Source organism: Mauremys mutica, chromosome 4 (assembly GCF_020497125.1).
Source record: "Mauremys mutica isolate MM-2020 ecotype Southern chromosome 4, ASM2049712v1, whole genome shotgun sequence".
Classification (NCBI taxonomy): domain Eukaryota; kingdom Metazoa; phylum Chordata; order Testudines; family Geoemydidae; genus Mauremys; species Mauremys mutica.
Window position 1 is genome coordinate 85,333,220 of NC_059075.1, and position 25,139 is coordinate 85,358,358.

The 25,139-nt window shown below is 38.9% G+C and overlaps 1 protein-coding gene across 2 annotated transcripts in view; it reads left to right on the top strand.

The window, feature by feature from the left end:
- PRMT3 (protein arginine methyltransferase 3) overlaps positions 1-25,139 on the top strand; it is a 105,476-nt gene that overhangs the window by 23,395 nt on the left and 56,942 nt on the right. For both annotated transcript variants that reach the window (XM_045016451.1, XM_045016450.1), the window contains exons 7-10: positions 1,547-1,612; positions 8,791-8,912; positions 11,973-12,072; positions 24,188-24,266. In XM_045016451.1, the coding sequence (XP_044872386.1) occupies positions 1,547-1,612; positions 8,791-8,912; positions 11,973-12,072; positions 24,188-24,266 (367 nt within the window). The remainder of the gene's footprint in view (positions 1-1,546; positions 1,613-8,790; positions 8,913-11,972; positions 12,073-24,187; positions 24,267-25,139) is intronic.

Below are 25,139 nucleotides of genomic sequence, written 5' to 3' on the forward strand. Positions count from 1 at the left end.
GATAATGGTAGGATGACAAATGGGAACGAGGATATGGAAGTAGATATTACCACATCCGAGGTAGAAGCCAAATTCGAACAGCTTAATGGGACTGAATCGGGGGCGCAGATAATCTTCATCCAAGAATATTAAAGGAACTGGCACATGAAATTGCAAGCCCATTAGCAAGAATTTTTAATGTATCTGTAAACTCAGGGGTTGTATCATATGACTGAGAATTGCTAACATAGTTCCTATTTTTTAAGAAAGGGAAAAAAGTGATCCGGGTAACTACAGGCCTGTTAGTTTGACATCTGTAGTATGCAAGTTCTTGGAAAAAATGTTGAAGAAGAAAGTTGTTAAGGACATTGAGGTAAATGGTAACTGGGACAAAATACAACATGGTTTTACAAAAGGTAGATCGTGCCAAACCAACCTGATCTTCTTCTTTGAGAAGGTAACAGATCTTTTAGACAAAGGAAATGCAGTGCATCAAATTTACCTCGATTTCAGTAAGGCATCTGATATAGTTCCACGTGGGGAATTATTAGCTAAATTGGACAAGATGGAGATCAATATGAAAATTGAAAGGCGGATAAGGGATACTAGTGATACCTTGTAAAGGTGACTTGAAAAGAAGTTTTCTCAAAACTGGGTTTGTGCCGATATGCGGAAGGTTTTTAAATGTTTATTTTTCCCAGGGCTGCCCGGGGGGGGCGGGCAGGGGCAAGTGGGGCAATTTGCCCCGGGCCCCCACGAGAATATAGTATTGCAACTTTTTTTTTATGGAAGGGGCCCTCAAAATTGCTTTTCCCCAGGCCCCCTGAATCCTCTGGTGCTTGGTCATTGCTTCTGAACTTAGTATTTCATAGTGTGCGTTGTGCAGCTCCAATGATTTATTTGTTGTGTTACGGTTTGTAGGTTTCTATGTATTGGCAGTTAAATATGCTTCCAGAAGCGAAACGGGGTAATCTGGTATCAGGAACTGATCAATAGCTTCTTTAAAATAAAGCAAGAAGTTTGGGTTATGCAATCAGTTTAGTTTCAATGTATAATAATTTCACTACATGTGTTCATGCCCCAGTTGTCAAGCCTCCGGTAGATGACTGTTTGATTATGTTGATCAAGTATTACCTTTTAGTTATCGGTGCTGCTGCGAAGGATAGGGAATAAGTATAAAACAGATACTTTAAAATGTGAAGCTCATTCAAACAATTGAAATCAGAACAAAAATCACAAGTAGCTGCTTACTTCTAGATTTTGATAGTAGGAATTAGAACTATATATAATTTCGAACGTGGATGGCTTGTGTTACTGCCTGTCACAGTTTGTAGCAACCCAAGTTGTCTTTGCTTCATAAACAATGTACGTTCTGAAGAATCATTGTATGGGAAATCCTGAAATTACACTGGTGGTTGTGTCCCTGTGGCTTTTTAATATGTAGAGCAGCGAAGGGTTAATTAATCAATATTTTCTTAGAAATTACGATTTAAAAAAGATTGCTCCAACATCTTCAGACTGTCATATGTACATAACTGTGTGCACTCTGTTTATGCTTAATTTATAGGATAAAGTGCGTACTGAAAGCTATCGTGACTTCATATACAAAAACCCACACATCTTCAATGGCAAGGTAAGCAAAACAGCTCAGAAGCTGTAATATTTCTGCAGTCCATGATTCTCTCGTGCAGTAGAACCCTCTTTGGTTTGGATATCTCCCTGCGCTGGGGATGGAGTATCACTGACAGGATTTGATTTAATGCACATTGGCTTTATTACGTGGAAGAGTGTTATTCAACTGCTGGAGGGTGCAGACTGCTGATAACGGAAATGCTGATCAGTGTTATCATTGTTCTGTATGGTGTCTTGGAGTGTTCATTAATTATGATGGCATGGCTAAGGTAAACCTTTCTTGTCCAGTATTTTAAGCAGAATCTATTTTGGACAGGCTCTGTTTACAGCAATTCAAGTGAAATTTTAACCTACATCTGGCATCGTAGAGGTCCCAGTGCAATTGGTATTGGGAAAGGGTTCAGATCTAATTAATTTATCTAACTCATGTTGTTATGAATTAAGCTTTCTTGGTCAGATTAGGAATTCAATGAAATGGGGCCCGGGGTTAATCATTCTTTATTATTGGTGTATGTTGTCTTTGCTAGAATACTTTTGATCGTCAGTTGTTACCCAGGCTATTTAACTTCTGTTTTTCTGCAAGGCATTTTGGCTATTTCTAATGCTTACCATTCTTTAAGATCTATTTGCAGGTCATCTGCAATGGTTTCTCTTACCTTTTCACAGATTTCAACTGATAGTCAAAGAAAGAGAAGCATTAGATGCTATAGGTATTTCTTATTGAATGAGAATTTCTCTTCTCTGCCTCCCCTATTTCCCTCTTAATTCTCATACTCACAGGATGAAGGTATTTTTTAAGTGATAGTGCTACCACAAGGCATCAGAATAAAGAGTTGTTCTTCCTTAATGGTCCCTCAGCTGGAAATCGACCTAAATAGCTTTCTAAGGTAGGAGGTTCTTATTTTCTTTCAAGAAGTGCTACCCTCATACTAGGGAGCCTTGTGACCCATGTTTCCTCCCATTTGATCTTGTAACTTCCCTGTGGCAACCACAGCTATTGTTCATGTGAAAAAGTAACATTAGGAAGGAGAATTGTACTCATATATTTTCAAAGCTCTCTAATGTGACATGTCCTTTGTGAAACCAGTCAATCTTCCCCTGCTTTCCTGCACACGGTTCTGTCTCTCTTCCCCCTCTTCTCACCTTCTACATACTTTCTTGCCCTCTGGTTCTCTTCTCCATGGGTTTGTTGCTCAACCACCTAATTTCTTCTCTCCCTTTTTAGCGGCTGGCAGCTGCAGTCCTATTGGTGGCTTTCAAATAGAATAAGCCTCACTCCTGTTAGTAACCTCGTGTTAGTTCCACAGACTCGTTCTTAAGCCTAACATTGATGAATCAAGCCTCTTACAGCGCAACTTCCTGCACAAAACAAATTTTTATTGTATCTAACTGTGCATTTGAACCCTTCTCAGTGTGTGGAAAATGGAATGGGCTAGACTTAAGAAAAGGATACTCTAGCAGTGTCCCACTACTGCCATAGCATCCAGGAGAAAACTACCACATTTGCTTGCATCTCATTCTGGCCAAAGCTGAAATGCTGGTGCTGAGATACGATATTGGTCTGGTAAAAGCCACATCTTGAATTTTCTTCAAGACCCTGTGTCTAGGTTTTATGCCCAGCCTGTTAAAAAACCACTCCCTGTGCCCTCCTCTCTCCAGCAGCAGTCTTTCTTGTTAAGAATTTCTTGAATCTTTTTCTTCATCTACGTGCAAAATATTTCCTGAAAGCAAAATATCTTACTAGGCCATTAAGGTTGTGAAGTTCCAAGCTGGGAACTGTATTAACCAAACATCCTCTTGAACTTCTATTTTGTCCAGTTTCAAGTCTATTGGCTATAATAATCAGAGTAGTATGAATATTCAAATATAGCAGTACTGGAAGAAAGGAAATTGTGGTGCTTAGTGTTGAACCTGTCTGTCTGAAAGGTCAGCTGTGTATTTTCAGAAAGCTCAGAAAATTTCACTTGCTTTTTAGTCCAAAACTAAGGCATCAAAAAATGCAGAAGTTAGGAGGGCAGTTAAGTGCACTGGTGATGCATTAATTCAGAAAATCAACTGGCCTGTGCTGTAATGTCCAGAATAAATGATGCCTCTATCAGTATGTGGCTCAGGAAATTACTGCTTGCTGCCTCTCAACATAGAATTGTCAGATTTTAACAACTTGAGGCTGATTTGTCCCCAGAAAAGGAACTTTGTTTCACTTTATAACTGAGACATCTGGGGTTTTTTTGTTTTGTTTTTTTTAAAGGGGGAGATTGTATGGAATAAAGAAGTTGCTTTGCCTAAGATTTGTTATAGGTACACTGCATGTCTTTTGAGGGAGACATCTGTGACGGTCCGTGGGGTATCTGTTCATGAGTTCATAATTTAGCTCTTCCTAAGATTGTCGGCCGTTGAGGGAATAGATTTAATTGACTGGATAGCTGACTGCTTCTTTCCTGGATCCAAAGTAATTCACTTTTCTGTTAGTATGAAATCGTGCTTCCCGGAAAGTAACTGCAGAGGATACTCAGAGTTCAGTAGCTATAGTGCCGTAATACGCTGCAGTGCTGTCAAATCACCAGCCCAGCTGCTCCAGGTATCTGGTGAGAGGCCATATGTTATCAGGGCAAGAATACTTTAGCTGTAGACCTCTATCCTCAGGCTAAGTGGTGATTATTGTTCGTCTTTCAGTTTTTCAGATGTGCTCCAGTTCAACTATTCTACCTATCTATCCCATCCCTCACGTTCCCGTGCTGGGCTAGTTCCATTTGGTTTTTAACTAACCAGGGCAACTGTCCAAAATGCTGTCGGTTTTAATTTTCCCCGTTAATGGTGATTGCTCGCTTCTGTGCAGCTGTGAAACATGAGCATTGTTTTGCAAAGGTTTATTTTCAGCCCCCATTTTCCAGCTTTCATGGTTCAGCTATTTTGTTATTTCCTGTAGATGAAATGCCATGTAAGGGCAGGACAGTATCATTTGGAAAACATGAGACTTCAGCTGTTAGAGAAGCATTGGTTTTATTTTCCATTCCTGTCTCCAGAAGACCTCAGCCTGATTCCTGTAGCCGTTCCATGCTAGAACTTCAGTGGCAATGGCAGTACCATGTATGGATTGGCCATTGAATTGACTTCTTACTGGAACAGGTGCAAAGGCTGAAGAGGAGTGCATAGTTCCTAGGAAAAATTCTGTGTCCAGAACTTCCATTTCCTTACCTGCTAATGGTGGATTGCAGACCGTTGTCTTGGTGTCATCCGCTACCAGGTGGAATTCACAATGGTGATTGGGAAGCACAAACAGTTAAACAAGTATTTATCATGAAATTTTTCCTAGGTACTTGCACATTTTTACGAAGATGTGCTGGGATGTTAAAAGTAAACTTCATCTTGCCTTCTTTTTTAGTACCATGCCACAGCATAACGAACCTCCTGTAAACAACAAACTGTAGGGGATGAGGAGGAGGCAGAAATGTGGTGCCTAGGGGATGAATTCACTGTCCAAAATGCACAGTGGGGTTGTATGCAGTCCAGATGTATCATGGGATGGAGGTCTGGCTGTACAGTTCTTAATCTGTATTATCATGTGTGTTTGCATGTAGTCCATATGTAAATGTAATCACATTTCAGCAAAGGGTGTATTTTTCAGGGAAGCATTTCTGTGACAAACTTGTGGTTAACAATCAAGTACAATAAGAAAGGGAAAAGGATTCACAGTAAGTGGAAAGGCACAGATGGGCAGCAGAGCCTGTGGAGAGAATTGCGGTATATGAGGAGAGACTTGCAACACAGTTTCTGGAGCAGGCACATTGCTTGAGGGAGGAAGATGGAGCACAGCAGAAAGACCTGTTTGCACTAACTGCTGCTAGAGTTCAAGCTCCTGCACCACATCCTGAGTCCCCTCCACGGTACCATGTTCTGTAGACTGGGAACACATTAGGCAATGCCATGGTTGGATGGCCCATGCAAGGGGAACTGAATGCTAGTTGGACAGGGTAAACCACGTGCCTGATTGCCTCAGAAACTTCCACCACCACTTTTCCCACAGTTGACTTTCCAATACCAAACTGGTTAGCAGCAGCATGCTTCTGGACCAGCATGGCCTTCCTCATGCATGTGCCCTGACGCTGGAGGGTCAGGGCAAGCAGTTCATGAAGCTTCAGAAATATTGTCTTCTTAATGTGACCGTTCCAGACTCACTGCCGATCATCCCAGGTCCATGTGGTGATGTGATTCCACCAGTCTGTGCTTGTGCTTCAGAAGCGCTGGTCAACGTAGGGGGCATCAGCAGCTATGTAGAGGGTCATGAGCAGAATCAGTGAGTTCGAGTCTGTTGTCATTGCCCTCCTCCAACAGATCCTTCGGTAGATCAGAAAAACACCACTGAAATGCCCACCAGCATCTCATGGATGCTCTGCCCGTTTGCTGACACAGGAGTGAAAGTGCAAGCAGAAGAAGCTCTTCAGACAGGGAGCTCTCCATGTTGCTGGCCCCAGTCGCCAGAGGCGTGCTGACCCAATAGATGGCTTGGCTTGATGTGTTGGCAGGCTGTAACAGCTGTGACGGTCAAGTTTTCCTATAGAGCACCACGAACAAAGGTTTAGAGCAGCTGGGGAGGACACTAGGCAGTCTGGGATAAGCTGATTTGACTCAAGTGTGTGTAGTGCAGTGTGGACCCATGAGCACTGGTGTGAGACCCAGTCAGTGTTCAGTGTGGATGCTCAAGCGCAGGCTTACAAACACCAAGCCGGCTGTCGTAAGTCCCACAGATTTAGGTTTACATTACAGTGTAGACAGAGCCTTAGGGTTTACAGGCTTCTTGCCACTGTAGCTGGCAGCCTTGGGAGCCCTGGCTCAGGCTGTGGCTTTGAGTCTAGGCTCCCAGCAACACAGCAGGGAGTCCAAAAGCTCTGTCTGCAGGCTGTGGGAGTTGGGTAGGCTGAGGAGCAACTGGCTTGGGAGTTTGGAAGCCCTGGGGTCCAGATGGCAGGGCTGCCCTGGGGCAGTGGACTCAGGGGTCTCAGCAGTTGCTGATATGTTTCATGTCGATTTTACTGCGGTCCATCACTGAGTAGCAGCTGTTAAACTGATCAGTCATTATTAAAGGTTACTCATTTCCATTCAGTCCTGCAATTAAGGTGCAATACTGTACTGACAACAGCAACTTTCATCTCAAGTTCAAAGACTGGAAAGTTTGTGGTCCCATTTTGTAAATGGGAAAACTGAGGTAGGGATTAAGAGTCATCGTGGCTTTAAAGCCATTACTTGAGAAGAAAGATTTGTGTGAAGGGTAGCAACCATGCTGAAGTGAGGAGCCCTGGAGAAATTCTAACTGGCTAAGTTAGCTAGAATTCCTGCTGGGAAGCATTTGCTAGAATGGGAATATCTTTCAAGGGCTGCTAGTGCACTCCTGCTGTACCTATCTAGTTCTGCTGGCAAGAGCAAAATGGGAGGCTGGGAGAAGAGTTATGCCCATCTTCTCTCATTCCACTTTTAGGGAGTATTTTCCCAGACTCTGGTTAGCAGGGAGAAATGTCAGCATTTCCTGATATATCTTGGCCCAAGCCAGGCATGCAGAGGGAGATGGGGAAGACTCTCTTTTTGATTCCCAATCTCCATCCAAGCCATTTCTTTCACCTGCATAGGCTAGGCGTAGTGAAGCCCAAAGTGACTTGCATAGTCATATAGAAAGTCAGTGGCAGTTGGAAACTGAACTTGGGGCTCCTGAGGCGCAGGCATCTATCTCCTGTGCTGACTCTGGAACACTTCAAAAAACTTATCCTACTTAGCATTCAATCACCAGCTCACAAAGTAGGTTTCAATGTCAAATCCATGGTGAGGTGCAGTTCCCATACCTGGTAGTGACCCTTATTTTTGCATGTTGGCAAATGGCCTTCCATATTAAAAAAACCCTCAAGTAATTCATAAGGCTTTCAGGAAGTAAAAGGAGGATATTGACCATCACCTAATCAGCCCTATCCATCTGTTGCAAGCCTCCCAAAGTGATGCTTCTACCCTTCCTGCCTCAGCCCTCCAGCTGAGGGAAGTTTGGGTGGGACAGGTTGCCTTATTTGGTACTGTATTATGAATGATGAAGGTTCTCTCGCTCTCTACTTAAGAGTTGTAGAAACCCCTGTAGGAAACCCACCAAATCCCCCTTGTGGGGAATATTCCCAACACAGAGGTAAATGGAGAAGAGGTAAAAATGGCATTTACATAGGCAGAGAAACAGGCAAGTTGGGAGGCATTTTTGTAGATTTATGTAGTGTCAGTAAAGAATTGAGCAACATATCGGGAGAAAGGTGGGGTTTTTTTGTTTGTTGTTTTTTTAAACCTAATCATGGTACTTGCATGGGAATTCCAGCCACAATTCAATTTTTGATTTTTGATTTTTTTTTTTAATGATCACTGTGTCTGTTAATTTATTCTCTTCATGGAAAGTAGATATTTAAAGGTGCTTGCAGATTATAAACACTCTTCGTAGAACAAAGGTATCTAAGTTGCAATTGGCTTATAAACTAACACTTCAAAATATTTTTATTTTTACTTCTAATCCTTACTGATTCTTTCCTTTACTTCTTGACTCTAGTACTTACCTAAGCACTTTGTAAATAACTGTTTTTTAAAAATCCTTATCTGAGCTTTTCTATACCAAGTTTGTGCTTGTAATGAATTTTTATGGGAACATTTAAAAATCACCAGATAGGCTCAGAATGGAAAAAGCTGGGAAACCTTTAATTACAGTGCCGTGAATGGTACAGCTGGAATGCAAGTTTTTCCACGGCAGTGCTAGTTTAAATTCTGACAGTATGAACAGTTTGGTGATATTGAGACTCTGGTCTCTAATTTTCTGTCCATCCTAGTTATGCAACTTTCCCATGTTAATTTTTTTAGTAGTTCTAGTGTTGCATGCCCAAATAATTGCATGTAAATGTTATGACTCATGAATGATTTCATCTTCAGATAGAGCTAATCTGCCATGTTTATCTGGCTCTTCGGAGGTACTCCTTTTGTATGGTGACGCTTTTAACTTCTCTTCAGTTGTAATGGATGATTGGGTGATGGTTGGATTTTGGGACTGAGGTTATTTGAACAGTTTAATTCCTCCTGTTAGGTTATAGTTTCAGCAGAGATAATGAAAACCTTTGTGGTGATTGGAAGGAAAATGAACTAAGAGAGTAAATGCTACCTTCTTTGTTTCAGGTGGTTTTGGATGTTGGCTGTGGGACTGGAATACTCTCCATGTTTGCTGCCAAAGCAGGTGCGAAGAAGGTGATTGGAGTTGACCAGTCTGAAATTGTTTATCAGGCAATGGACATCATTAGGTAGGAAAAGTTCTGAAATTGTTGTGCTGTAACTTAAGTGACTTTTAGTGGTTAAAGCTGCTGCTGTTAGTGATCAGTGGTCAGATCTACTCATGTCTTTAAAAATCTTCCCTTTTAACCAGCATTGGCTGAGACTGAGTGCATATCTTTTGGTGAGAATAAATGGAAAGCAACCACCAGTGCCTTTTCTATTCTAGTGCTTCCACTAGTAGCTCCACCAGTGGTAGCAATGGTGGGAAATTTTAGGTAAATTTTAGTAACAAATCTTAGTGTAAGGTAAGAGCCACATTACACTAAGTTATTCTTACAATTTCTGATCCACTCTAATTAATCAAAGCAGTCCTATTTAATTTTATATTCTATGTTTTGTAATTGTCTTTTATGGTTGAAGTCCTTTTTGGTCCTTAAAAATGAAGACTTTTCATGCTTTAGCTTATTTTATGCTTTTAAAGAGTTTTAAAGAGGGTTTATAAAATTCACTTTGCTGACTTAGTTATATAAGAATATATCAATTGATGTCATAGTTAAGAGTGTCTTAGCTTTATAAGTCTGCTGTCGAGAGCCATACTATACTAGAATGCTTGCTACAAATTGGTTGTCTGTAATAGCCTTTAATGGAGTCTTCCTTTTGTAGCGCACGTTACAAAATGTCCACTTATTACTTGCTGCATTTTGTCCCTCTCTTAAATATACAAAATCAGACTAATTGTCCTCTATCTGTTTTCTTACTAGCTGGAGGGGAACATTATTATGTTGCTAACATTAATTTTCGTTAGTGTCAGCAAAACCTTTGTTTAAAAAAAAAACCACACACTGCAAAGTCACCAGGAACAAAGTATTACATCCTAGTGAAACTGGAAGCATATGGCCATGTGTAAAAGTAGGATGTTGTGATGGAACAGGGAGGAGGGGGACCCTTGGAAGTAGAGGGACCCTTGGAAGTAGAGGACTTTGTGATATGAAGAGCAGAGGTGGGTGCATGAGAAACATGGAACTAATGAAATGAGGAGTAATGTGTCAGAAGAAGCTGGTGGGAAGAGTGGCTGATCCCTTGGTTACAGCTATATGTTTGGTTACTTCTTCTGTAAAACTGTTTTATTTCTCCTATTTGCATTCAAGCAATTTATGACAGCCTTGTTATAAGTTAGTACTTTTCATAAATGGTGTAACCGTCAAGTTCATCATAATGTGATGAATGTTTATTGTAATATCATAAAATGATAAGGTTAGGAGTAATGCAATTCCTATGTTGTAAGCAAGCCGGCTCACCTATGTCTGAGTCATGACTTCAAGTGCATCCGCCCCCCAGGAAGTACAGTTACTCATATATATGCTGAATTAGTAGCATGTGGAAGAGGTCAGTGACTAGGGTATAACTGACTTAAGTTGAAAATCATGGTGAAAAATTAGGGTAAAAATGAGGTGAATTAATCATGGTGAAAATTAGGGTTCTGAGTTAGATAACTATCTGCATCACCACATAGAAGACCCCTTAGTTAACTAACTGTGCTTCTGGCCTTGTCCTGAATACCTAATACTGTCCAATGACTTTCTAGTGTGAAGCATGATTTGAAGTTGTCACTGTAGAGTAAAAAACAAAAATAGACCTGCCAAATGAGATCCCTGCATTTTTCTATAGTGTAGTTGCTAAATCACTTTTTACTATTGTATTGCACTTCACATAAGTAATGGATATAATAATGAATTTCCACTTTTTCAATTTACTGTTCCTCCTATGTATATTTTGGCCTTTGCTTTGGCTAGATTTCTCTAGCTAACTGCTGCTCAGATTCGCTGATCTATTTAAAAATTCTCATTTATCAAACTTAATTCTAACTTCTTTTAGCGCATATTTAGCGGCAGAAACAATTCTTTTTATCACTATTATCGCCCTTGGTGCTGTAAATTCTCAAAATATTTCAACAGAGGATTCTGAGGTTTGGTCAATATTTAATTGCCCCCTCATTCAAATGTTCATGTAGCCCGTCATCCTTCCCATTTCTCCCTCATGTTGTCTCTGCTGTTGTCCTCTAGATTAAGTTTTTAATGAGATTACTGGGTTTCACTGAAAGTGAGGCATAGAGAGATTGTAGGAGTAAGATATCCAGAAAAGGGGCAGAGATAAGACTTGTGGAGAAATAAATTTCTCTGGTGCAAATAATTATTCTGTCCTCTATAACATTAGCTGTCGTGATAATGCACATGCAAGAAAGATTGATATGGTGCACTACGGAGACTGGAAATATTATAACTCAAGTTGTTTAGCCCTTAAATGGCAATGTGTTTTTATTCAGAAAACTGCAGCAACATGGCAAAGCGTACCTTTTGTTCTGAACATGTTTCTACTATAAATTGTGCATAAGGTAATATCGGAATACTGCAGTTATTAAACATTGCAGATAACACTGTTGCGGGAAGCACAGTGAAGAAAATGCCTTTATTGTAGAATGATATTATTGATCTATGGGGAGCAGTTGCTCTCAGTGACTTTGCAGGTGGTTTTGCTTGCACGCAATTTGTTTTTGTTAAAATAGCTTTGTGAGGGAGTTAATTTTCATCACTCATTAGCATGCACGCCTCACAACACTCTAGGTTTATTCAGGGGGGTCAGAGAAGAAGAATTGGGAACCTATAACTGAAAAGAAGGGGGAGACATATTTCATTTTATTTTTTCCTGTGCTTTGAGGCCAACAACTTTGTATGCACAGTGCTTCAGGGATGCCCCTGTTGATCTTCTACTGACCACCATCTTTTACTTGTCACTTGCCTGATAGAGTTTTTGGAACTTTTAGTATGCTCTTTGCTATTTTGAAAGATGACTCAAAAGAGGAAGATTAGAGGTCAAATTTCCAAGCAGTAAGCACTAAGTTTGCTGAACTCTTACTCTACTACAGGTTCTTTACTGCATAGTAGAGAAGAATGTTTTACCCCTTAGAAAGGAGAACATGAAAAATGTAAACATTCAGGATAGATCTTCTACTTTATTATTGAAACCTCCATGGTGAGTTAACATTAAGGAGTCATCTAATGTTACTGATATTGTGAAATTGTAACTTGCAGGCTGAATAATCTTGAAGATACAATTACCCTAGTCAAAGGAAGAATTGAAGAAGTTGATTTGCCTGTTGAGAAAGTGGACATTATAATATCTGAGTGGATGGTAAGATGCACGAATAACTAAATGTAGTGTAAAAGACTTTTTTTTTTTTAAGCAAAAGCATTATCAAAACCAGTTTTACAAAAATAATCCTGATTTTTTTTCAGTCTAGACTGTTAATTGAACTTTTGTCACCAGGAAAGGTGGAGAAAATGGTCCTCAATATCTGGCACCAGAAATACCTGATAATCCCTGACACCTCTTTTCTGGGTTGTCCCAATTCAAGATTTTTAAAGCACAGTTATATTGCCTTTTTGTAGTGTACTGTGTCTGATACAGCTCACCATCTATATTGAGTTTGCAGCTTGAGGCTTGTGTAGTTCGTGACTGTATGGCATGGGTCATGGGTAAAGTCTTATAGCATAGGTTTCACGTAGGAAGTCCATTTAAAAAAATTGAGCTTTGCCATGTATCTTGAAACATCATCATCTTGCTTATACATAGTTATGTAGTGTAGCTAATCTTTTTGAGCATCTGTGGAAATATAAAACTACATTGGTAAGCATTAGATTGCTTTGTTAAATGCACTCCCTCCCCGCCAAGTGGTTTAAATTTTAAATTGATATCACAAAATTTGTATCTGCATCCCATCCATGATCCGCAAACATGGTCCGCAGATGTAAAGCAGATATCTGCAGATTTGCGAGGCTCTAGATATAAAATTTGGGTCTGCGTCCATCCGCGATCCACAGACATGGCCCATGGATGTAGATATCTGCAGATTTGCAGTGCCTTAGTTGTCTGGTTCTCTCCATATACATTTTGTCTAATTTGTCTATTTTACAATCTTTTTGGGACAGGTATCATGTCTGACTTTTCATACAATCAACACTTAACAAAAATTAACTAGCTTCTTATTGCATTTGCAAATGTACTCTTGGCTCTAACTGCATTGACTTCCATATCATTTGCATTAAGTAGTTCAGAGTTGGAAATATGCAAATGTTTTGAGTTGTACTGCCCTTAGTTTCAAATATTTCATGCAGTTTTATAACAGTGTGATACTTTGGTTTAATCACGTGCTAACTAAATTAGTAAAGCTCCCAGGCTCAAGTTAGCCACTTTGGTTACTTTTGACAGTATAAATACTTGCTATTTGGATGGCATTACAGTAGTTTTTCTGTAATTACATAGTGATAGACACCAACTGTGGAAATTCCAAAAGCATCTTAGAGTGTGTCTACACTGCAGCAAAGACAATAGAAATGGTTTCCATAATACTTAGTCAGATAAACACACACACACACTGTTTTTTAAAATAATTTCTTTTTACAGTGATATGAAAAATACCAGTACAGATTTTAAAAATGTTATTTATATGGTAGTAGCTCCCAAGGCCTTTGTTAGAATTATGGCACTGTTGTATAATGCACCATACAGACATTAGGAAAACAGATTTAGATTAAGCTTTGTGCAGCAAATTTATTCCAGAAAACTAGCAGAGTGATAAACAATAGAAGGGGGAAGGTGGAGGAAGAATGAGCTTAATAGTAACAAATGAATTCCCTCTCTTATGCTTCTGAGTGTTTTTTGGAAGAGATGTGACATATACAGAATAAAGTATGGTATAAAGATTTAGTGTTTCATTACACGATTCTAAACCTCAAGCAAATCTGCATATGTCTTGTGGTTTACAAAGCATTATTTTACAGTTTAAAAAATGTATATTGGTAGATCTTTCATACTTTTCATCTGTAAAGTCAATTACCTGAATCTGTCCAGGTCTCTGAGGGAGATAAAATTGTAGCTAATAAAACGGGGAAATCTCTTGGCTTTATATACAGAGTATTGTGTTTTTGAGGGGCAGGGAAGGAGTAAAGATTCAAATGCCCTTTTGACCTTCTAGAATGAACAGCAAATGATATGCATCCTAATGAAAAGCTGGGACTCTTCACCTTTCCAAGAGTCTAAAGTTCTTATTTCTAACCTTTGTGGGTCACAAGGTGTTGGATCATAGACTTCCACAGATGCCAGATCAAATTATTGCCTGTCCTCAAATTAGTCTAAGTTATTCTTGCATGGGGGATGTGAATTTATTGGGGTGAGGTGACAGGAAGGGTTTCCCCTGGATGTTTTAAAAGGTGACTACTTGAATCTGCTTACAGATTTGGAATACAGAAGTAGCTCTAGCAGATTCATAGAGTCCAAGGCCAGGAGGAGATGGATTAGTGGCCAAAGGTGCAAGTGAGATGGTTAGAGAGATGATAAATTCAGTTTATCATAAGGATACTGCCACATACGGATTCACACTTCAGCCCTACATGACAGGGAACTGATGGTCTTTTGTGGGACTGCAAGATTGAACTAGCAATTTTTTTTGCAAAAATTCTCACCATAAGCAAATAACTTTTTGATGGGAGAATAAAAAATACTTTACCATCTTGGGTGGGTAGGTGCAGTATCACTTGAATCTTAAAAAAAAAAAAAATGGATGAGCACTTTTTTTACTTGCACTAGTAATAACATTGTAACAACATTGCTGGTCAATCCTGCATAGTGACATATTACATTCTACAACATCTTCCATGTTTTACTATTGCCTTGGTAACATTCCCAATCTACTGAGAATTTTCATTTTTGTTTAGAAACTGCAGATCTTATATAGCACGGCACAACTACATAGCTTCAAAGCTGGCTGCCTCCTTAAACTTTTTTTCTCACTTAGCCATTTAAGTTCCATACTCCAGTGGAGCTATTGGAAGGAGAATGGAAATAATCATACATAGATACAAAAATGAAAAATTAAGACTAGTGAAGATATGAAGGAAACATTGTTGAGTTTAGACCATGCTAGTTTTTAATTGTCAGCGTTCCATTCTTTGAGCACGTTTACTGGCAAAGATATCGCTGCTCTTATTTAGCAGATATTGTAGCAGACTAGTTGGATTAAATTTCCCTTAACAAAACTATGGAGGAAGGTAGAGCCGGTGGTACGTTGCACAGAACGTTTTTGTGGGTGTCTCATTTTGTGTGCCTAAAACAAAGGTTTTGTGCTTTCTGCTCTACTTATCATCCTCATCAAGCTTAGAGGTAGGATGAATGAGCAGTTTGTCTCTTCTGTGAATTTTATTTGTGTTTCTTGGCTGGCTAGCAGGCAGAGGATGTTGATAAATAGAGAAGCCAGTCCTCCTCTATGCCAGAGACTGAATGCACTGTTGGTAAAACTGAAGGACTAAAATGTACATCTTACCTCTTAAGTCCAAAATGTAACTAAGACACCAGTTTGTTTCTGTTCTCCATTAAAACTAGCTTGTAAATTACTCTGAAGATAAAAAAAAGTGTGGTCAGCTGGGAGCTACCCTTCCATGTAGTGTGTATCGAAAGGCATAATGCCAAAGACTGGAGCTAACCCAAGAAGAGGTTCCCGGCCAAGATTCCTCCCCAGCTGTGCATTTAATGGAGAGACTGGTTGGCCTCGCAGCCTGAATCAGGGATTTCTTGTCTGGGCATTTGGAGCAGAGGACAACCCCACTATAATGATCAACATGGTTTGGAGCAAGACAATAGTGACCAAGTAATGACCCCTTCTCTTTTCCACACAAGTTGGCAAAATATTGGAGGAAACTGATCTGTTGTCTTACTGTTCTGCAATTATCCTTTTAGCCCTATTTACAGGTGAAGTCCTAGTACAGGAAAAACTCTGCAGAGTGAACAAAAAATACAACTCTCCTTGAAGAGCTGCAATGTCCTCAAACAGTTAGATGGGTCCATAGCCAGCATACATGGAGTTAAAAGGCTTATCTACCTTTCCGCATAATGCAGGACCATGATTTAAGGTTGCGCCTTTAATGAACAAAGAGTTGGCAGTGTTCAGTGCTTTGGAGTAGTTTAATAAAAATAAGCTGCTTTAGAATAGCAGTGGTTGTAGGGATTCTAAGTAAGCAAATGTTGTGGTTGCCAGACCTCCAGGTTTTAAGTGACCAGTTCTGTGAATGTAGGAACATAAGATTTTCTCTACCAGATTAGACCACTGGTGGTGTATGCAGAGGTGCCTTACCTCTGGCATTGTACTTGTGGTGTTAGAGAAGGATGAACCTGCTATAATGCCCTTCAGTTACCTTGTGTTCTGAACTATAGAAAACCTTAATTTAGAGAACTATAATTATTATTGGCCACACATTTATCCAGCCCTTAAAAAAACCAAAACCATGACCAGTATATTTAACTTATTACCTTTGTCATAGGTATTCTACAGGCAGACTGATCAGATCACTTTATTCAAAATGTAGTTCTTAAATTGATTAATTCCCACTTACTCTTGTATTCTGTATCAAGATGCCGCTAAAACAAACAGTGCTCATATATAGTCCATTGGCAGTCTGCAAATGGTTACCAAGTAGAGGATTTTCTTTGTGCATTTGTGTGTGTACAGTGCTTCAAGGATATAAATCACTATAGGTGTCAAGTTTTGTTTATTATACCAAATTTAAGTGGAAGTTCAGAATCTTGCTCTGAATACTGCATTATCAGGTATTGTGTGCAAAATAGCTTGTTGCAGGCAGAATCATGTTTATGCCCTTTCCCTGGAGATAAAGATTTTTAAGAGGCAATGATGTCTTACATCAATTAGAGTAATTCTACATACAGTACTTAACTGTGAAACAAGAGCTGCTATATGAAGTGCTGATGCAAGTTCTATAGTTAAATTGAATCAAACATTCCCTACACAAAAATTAGGGTGGTGGGTATTTTATTGCAAACATGAAACACCTTTTGGCATATTTGCAGATTTTATATACTGCTTGTAGAGAGGATCAGTGCTGGTAACTGAAAGAAAATACCATGTTGCACCAGTGGTTCATGGCAAAATACTCCTCTTCCAAAATGTTGTCTCACATTTAAACCTATTTATCTTTCCTGTTTTGGGGTTTTTTATTCTTTAGTTATTCCCTCCCTTCCTCATTTGAGCCTGAATGAATTTTAGATTACATTTTTGGATCTGAAAAGAAACCTGAAATATTATCACTTGAAAAACATTTGTAATTCTTTCTCCGAAAAGGATTTTACAATTGAATGAAACCTCCAGTATTTCTGAGACTGTTATGCTCTTTTTACATGTGGGTAGATGGAGGTATGGAGAGGTTGTGACTTATCCAAGTTAAAACAATGAATCCTTTACAGAGCCAGGTATAAAACCCCAAATTCCTGTCTCTTAATCCTTCACTTGTTAGAATAGCTGACGTTTGAAGGAAAATCTTGTCAATTTTTCCTTATAGCTGTTGCTATACATGTACCATAGTGAAGTCTGAAGCTCATCATTTTAATGAGGGGTTGCAATGAGATGCAAATAACATTTATTACTCCCTACTGGTGGTGGGAGCTAAAGAACGAACACATTATTTTTTAAAAATAATTTTTATTAGCTTAAATAGTTTGGTGCTTTTAATATTATTTACCACATACAGTAGTACTTAAAGTTAATTTTGTGATGACTTGATTAAACTTTGGAAGTAAGAGCTTATAATTTTGCCAGCAATAACACAACCTTTAAATATTTTCTTTGAGAAATCGTAAACTATATTTTGAACTAGACTTGAATTTTTTTCAGTTTATTACATTGTGAAGAGAAGTTATTTAAATGCTGAACGCATTGATTCCTGTAAGGTTGTATGAAAATATGATTTCAGCCCACATCCAATACTGCGTATCCGATTTCAGCCCACATCCAATACTGCGTATCCAATTTCTACTTTAAAATCTTCAGTTTGGCTTTTTTTCTATCTGTTCAATATTACACTTTCTTAAGGACACAGCAAGATGTGAATACTAATAAAATCACTGGGTTAGGGTTTTGTTTGTTTGTTTTTGTTTGAAGTATGAGTTTGCTGTGAGTATAAATATTGTTTCCCTGGCGCATTTTTGAATTAACTTGCATAATATCATTAATTTAAAGTAGTGTGAAGGCCATGTTAATAAAGTGTAAGGAGAATGGGAGATGCTGCAGACCATGTGATGAAGTTCCTGTACAGCTTATTCTTCCTCATTTAAATGTGCCACAGCTTTATTTTGCATTTATTTGTTCCCCGTGAAATAGTTATAAAGAGCAATTTAATAAAAACTGCAAATCAGTCTTTCTTTAACTAGAAAATTGAGAGACTGATTGTCCTATTTGTGTACCTGCCAGTGCAATATTGTTCTGTAGATTATCAGATTATCCAGTTTATTCCACCTCGTACCTTACTCCACAGTCTAACAGGCCTCATATTTGGGAATTTATCTTGATAGTTAAAAATCTTCTTGCTTAAAATAAGACAAACTATAATTGGGGGTCGGGGGGAGGAGGAAGGAAGAGATTTTTATGGACAAATTATTCTGTAACTGCCTTCTGCAGGATTTCTTGTTTTCTTCTGGAATGTTAGATATTGGAGGCAGGGTATTAGACTAGATGGACTAGTGGTCTGATCAGGTACAGCATTTCCTATGTTCTCAGTTTGCTATTACCACAAATCCTAATCAGGTAACAGAATATTATTATAGCGGTTATTCAAGTGGCTGCCAAAGTAGGTTGTTCAGTTCTTCCTTCCCTCCATCTTGGGTCCTACTCTTTACTGAAAGAGTTATCAACCCATTTTATAAATGTCATATTTCACGGCAACTGCAGCTGTATTTCCCCATAGTGGTTCAGCAAAGGCACCCGCTCTCAGGCTTTCAGCTCCGCAGCTGTTGCCTTTCTTGAGTGGCGACTCACACCTCTCTTCACCCTGATGGGTTATTTCCAGGCTGAGCAGTTTCCTTTCTTCGCTGTGTTCCCAGCAAAAGACAGTCTGCCTAAATATAGCTGCTTGCTTCTCCCCTGAGAAGCAGTATGCAATGTAATTGCCACAGTTATAAGTTACAGCACTTCCTAACCAAGCATAATTTATTCTTAAGGAAAAAGCATTCCAGAGAAAACATTAAAAACCAAAGAATCTACATGCATGTTAATAAGCTTTCCAGAGTTCCCCCTTTCCTCCTCTTTCCCTCTCCCCACCCCAAGTTGTCTCCAACATGGGCCTCTGGCAGGTGAGTCCTCCAAAGGGGTCTCTTTTGTGGTCACAAGTTCATCACCGCCTCAGCTCAAAACTAGCACCCAGTTTTGTGAGGCCTCAATAAGCTTAGGCCTTCCAACCCTTTGCTAAGGATTGGGCCCATCCATAGACCAAAGGCCCTATTTGTTTCCTGGATCAGGGAGAAGGTCCTGAGTCATGTTAGACCCAAGCTGTTTGTTCAAAAGTTTTTTCTTTGTCTGTTTGGTCCTTGGAGAATCCAGACTGTGCCTTTAAACTGTTCTCATATAACTGATGATCAGCCGCCCACTCTCACCTCCCACAGCAAAGCTTTAAAGGCTGAGTTTGTAGGTGGGGGTTTCCAAGTATTTCCTAGGAAATCCACTTCATGTGTATTGTCCCAAAAAAACCTTACTCTTCCCAGATATTATATTAGTCAATTGCCTAGAGGAGTTGCACACAGTTCCACAATAACAATTTACAATTACATTTTTAATCCAGTAGATCCTAAAGGTATAACGTTTATTCAGCAGTGCTTATCTTAATTCCATAAGATTTGTTGACATTGTTGCAGGATATTGTCATTTGTCACATCGTAGAAATACATTTGACAAAATATTTCAGCTTTATACGTAGCTAAATAGGTGTACTGGTATACCTTTTTTATTGCAAGAACTGCGTTTCCTATTGCATCCAAAGAAATTAACCCATTTACTTCCGTTTAGTGATGAGAACATGCCTAAATTGCTAGGTGTTGATCTGAAACTATATACACCATATTTTCTGTATTTTGATTTTAGTCCTAGTCTTCAGAATTTAACAATTTAAGAAAAACACCTTTATTTTTCAGTGACTATGACAGACTACAGGGTATTGCATTTCATGGACTAATAGAGAAGGAAACTAATATGTAGCAATATGTGCTATTCAACTGGCAAGAGTTTTGTGAAACTGTTGAAGTAAATCTCTCCTCTCATACTGTATTTAAAAATTTGACAAAACAGTTTTTTTTTAATGTCTGTAACTAACCATTTGTATTAATGTCTGCAGACAATTTCTGTAGCAGGGTCTCTTTGCATAGAACTGACCTTTTGTAACTTTGCTTTAAAGGAATGTGCCCAATTTTTAGCAACATTTTTGTTCACTCGGGCCAGTCTGCTGATTTAACCTTCCTTGAATTTAATGCATAGAACTGTTTATCTATTTTTATTGCTTTTTGGCAGCTGGAGCAGTGTCTCATCACTTATGATTGTAAAGCATAAACAAAGGAAAAGAACCTTGGTAATTTGTTTTAACTATTGATTTTTTAGTGGAAGAATGGTAAGCTTTGTAAGAGGGAAACACTTAATTCCACAGCACAGGATTTAAAGTGTTCCATGTATTCAGTTTGGTCTTTTACAGAGAACATGTCATTTTTATGTCTGTTAGTTCAGCCACTAGCAAGATTGACTCATTAATATTCTACTCACAGATTTGTGCAGTACAGATCCCTTTGCAGTAATTATTTTTGAAGGTGCTAATGCAAGTTTTTTGGTGGGTTTTTTTTGTAGTTTTTTTTTTTTTAAACTTGAACATTGTCAGTGTGGAAGCAAGAATGCCCCAGAGCATCATGGGAGAAAATGTCAGGTATAATTCTCTTTCCAGATGGCACCCCTACAGGTGAGGCAGTAGCCTGTGAAATTACATTCTAAATTACACTGCAGATGAGCACAGCACATAGAGCAAAGAGTTCTGATATTGGTAATAAATGACTTGATTCAGTACCAAGGACAGTTTCCAGTAACTTACCAGGTTGTTATATTGCATTGGGGAGAACATAGGGCTTAGATAAAGCCGGCAGAGCCACAGTGGAAAGGTCAAAGAAAGGACAGTGGTGTTTACTAAAATCTGATTGTGTTGCTGGTAAGGGATATTTATCATCCAGCCTTATCATTTAGACTAGATTAGTAAACGTTGTAGATAACATGAATACAGTGTTGTTGTAGCCCTGTCCATCCCAGGATATTAGAGACACAAAGTGGGTGAGGCAATTTCTTTTTATTGGACCAACTTCTGTTGACCTCTGTCACCAACAGAAGTTGGTCCAATAAAAATATATTGCCTCACCTTCCTTGTCTGTCACTGCAGATGGCAGGCATTTTAGAAGAAATTTCATGAAAAATTAATCCATAGCATCAAAACTTAAAGCTAGCTGCTAACATCTATTTTAGAACTTTTAAAAAAATTGAGAAGTGTGGTCTTTCTGAAGGCACATGTGAGCATGACCTCACTCACTCTGGCTCCTATATTAAATGTTAGGGCATTAGTCTTCAATATTCCAAACTAAGTCAGAATTGAGAATTTGGGTGTTATAACTAAAATCAGGTGAACTATTCCTAAAGTATGTTTGAGTGATTAATTTAAATATATATTGCTAGAACCCGGGCTCGTTCTTTGCCAAAAGAAATGGAACTTCTGTTGCTAAATTAACTATATTTTATTTTTGTAACTGCAAAGATGGGGTAAAGTAATGAGTGCATATCCTTCTTTTCTTCAGAGGAGGTGAAGCGCATTCCTCCCCTTCCCTGGTTTGTTGTAAATATAGGAACACCTCCATGGCTGGTGCAGTTCAGCCTTTAACCATTGTGCAAAGGTTAACAAAATGTTTATATTTACCTTATGCAAGGGTAAATGCATAGAATGATATTTAACATTACTATTGTATATTGAATCCCTTAATGTTAAGTAAGATTGATACTAGCTAACTTTTGGGCTGGCTTCATCATTGAGAATAGTATTCATCCTGGGACATATTGTTGGGATTTTTATACCCTACTTCTGGTTTAATTAAATAAAGGCAACGATTTCCTATTAGTGCCAACAAATTAGTGGAGGAAGCAGGACTAGAGAAGGAAATACCTATTACTTGACAAATGTTATGATCAAATTGTGTGAAAACAAGCCAGGTATCTAGTGTCTCTGTATCATTGAATTACTTTAACCTTTTGACTGACATGAGTATCAGTAACACCATATTTTTTGGGGTCATTATTGGAAGCTCATTCATTCAAGAGCTCTTAAAAAAATCATTCTGTACTTTGCATTTATAGACTAAAAACATTTCGACCTTGCCTGGATGTCTTTTTATAGCATAGGAAATGCTGATCTTGTTATGGCTGAACACCAGTTGATGGCTAAAAGTAAATGAGTATTATCAGCTCAGTTGTTAGGCAATTATAGGAAGTTAAGTTACTATTTGTGGATCTCACAATCCAGCTCTTCTTGGTATAGGTAAATATTCCAGTATGTATTGGAATAACCTATAGCCACAAAGTCCTACTACATCAGTCACTGCTTCTGAATTTCTAGGTTACAGTACAGTAGTAAGCCATTGTTGTTATAGGAATGATGAGAATGCTTTAGCCTTCTGTACGGAGGTCCTCACAACAATTTGTTCCCCCTCTGATGATCTCCAGTATGTTTTACCTTTGGTTACTTCTGGAGCTCTGGCTAATGCAAAATGAAGCTATTCAACTCCTGCTGTAGGCTGGTGTAAATGTGCTTGTGTTAGTCTGTGGGTGTGGTTTTAATTTTTGACCTCTTTAAAGGCCGTGGAAGGCCTGAGACGTGGTTCCTTGAGGGTACATCTACAGGGATAGAAGACCCATCGCATGGCCATGGCTGGCCCAGATCAGCTGACTCTGGCTTGGCCTGCTGGCCTAAAAACAATTGCTGTGTAGACCTTCGGGCTTGGGCTGGTGCCTGAGTTCTGGGATCCTTGGCTGCACAGGGTCCCAGAGCCTGAATGTCTACACAGCAATTTTTCAGGCAGGGCTCAAGCCCTACTCAGCTGACCTGGGTCAGCCATGATTTTTTTTCTCTTGTGTAGATGTACCTTGAGTAACTACCTGTCACATCAAGTAAGATTGATTGCACAGCACATAGTAATAGAGCCTGGTTTTGAACACTCAGTTCGCCTTGGTCTCTTTTAGTTCAGGACGCTCTGGAATGAGAGCCCATCAGAATTAAAGTTGGTTACTATTTGATTAACTTATTTTATTTTGTGTCATTTTCTGTAAAACTATGAACTGCCAACCATACATGCTATAGGAATTGCTGAAATAAAGTAATTGATGGAAACTAAACTGCCTATATTCTACTCAAAATCTGTATTTGGCAGATATTGGCTATATTTATACAAACTGTATGAAAGGTTTCAGAGCTGCTCTGTGTGGTGATGGAAATGTCCTTTAAGTCTGAGAGATTTTAAGTACTGTTGTCATCCTCAATTTGCCATTTTTTCTTAGTTATAGCAGGTGATTTTTGCCTGCCCCATGCATTAGCAACATCCACCCCCTAATAGAGTGAATTTAAAAAGGAGCTGTGTTGTTAACTCTGCATTTCCTGGCTTTAATGTTGTTCTATTGTGTGCCAACTTCTGGGGGAATTATAATAGGCTATTGACTGTAGAGATCTTTAATATATGGATGCAGAAATAAGTATATGCTAAGACATGTCCTATAAGAATATAAGTGGAACAGCCAAAACAGAGAGAATCCCAGAGGACAGTTTTAATTCTCTAGTAGACTCAGCAATAATAGTTTGCTTGTCTGATACAGTTTTTTACTCAGTGTTGCATGCTGTTGACTAGTGGTACTTTAGTTATAATTACACTTAAATGTGGTATTATTTGGTGGTAATTACAGGAGTATCCAATGTAAGTGATGCACTTGTAGTTGTACATTACAGGTATATATATTAAAATTAGTGTGCATGGAATAGTTCATGTATATAACTTCTAATTTAGCAGGTCTTTTAGCCATTAGAGAAATGTATGATGCTCCTCTATGTCACTAGAACATTGCTGTAGGAATACTATAGCAAAATCAAAATTGAGGAAAAACATTAATTTTTTGTTAGACACTCATACTCTGGCCATGGGAAGCATATAAGAACCTAGATAGCTCTTCTCTTCTAAGCCTTTATCTTTAGTTGCTAATAACTTTACCATATAACCTTTGGGGCCTGAAAGTTCTCTAGTGAATCAATAGGAGGAGATGATGTACTGGTGTAATAACAAATATTTGCATTGACTTGTAGATATAGAAAACAATTCTTTCTAAACTATCTTTTTTTCCCCTTTCCACGTACAGGGCTATTTCCTTCTCTTTGAGTCTATGCTGGATTCTGTCATTTATGCGAAGGACAAGTACCTGGCAGAGGGAGGCTCAGGTTGGTTCAGAATTCTTTTTAATAAATAATCCAACTCTGGGGGGGGGGAACCAAATGAACCTAAAGGCTTACAATATGCTATGCATGGCTGAGAGAGTTCTCAGACGAAGTGAAAAATGTTTCCATTAGAGGAAGCTTCAAGGCATTCATTTACCATAGAGGTAATAGAAGAGTATTAGATGGGATTACTCAGGCCTTAAAGTTAATGGTGTTTTCAAGAACACTTTGCATTAAAACAAAACCTTGGAAGTTTGTAAATAACAGGATATATTTGCAACCAGAAAATGCATGCCACTTCATTTTCACCTATGTAAATCCTTCAGTGTGCTATATGCAGTGTTTCCCAAGACCGGTTTTAAGGTTGAAAAGTATATTAACTTTGCTTAGATTATATGCCCTATGTACATGGAGAACAAAAGCTGGTCTATTTCTGGAGGAACATAACCATTTGGGGGTGCAGTCATTTTAAATCTACCCACAGCCATGCTTCAAAATAACATATACCTCTACCTCAATATAACGCTGTCCTTGGGAGCCAAAAAATCTTACCGCGTTATAGGTGAAACCGTGTTATATTGAACTGGTTTGATCCACCGGAGTGCGCAGCCCCTCCCCCCTGGAGCACTTCTTTACCGTGTTATATCCAAATTCATGTTATATTGGGTGGCGTTATATCCTTCTCAATCTTATTTTTGCATCTACTCTATTTGGATGCACACACTGGGCTATTCTGAAGTAGCCCCTGGCTGTAAGAAACCCTTAGTGTAGTTCCTAATTGTATGTCTTCACTACCCACTGGATCGGCGGGTAGCGATCAATCCAGTGGGGATTGATTTATCGCGTCTAGTCTAGACGCGATAAATCGGCCCCTGA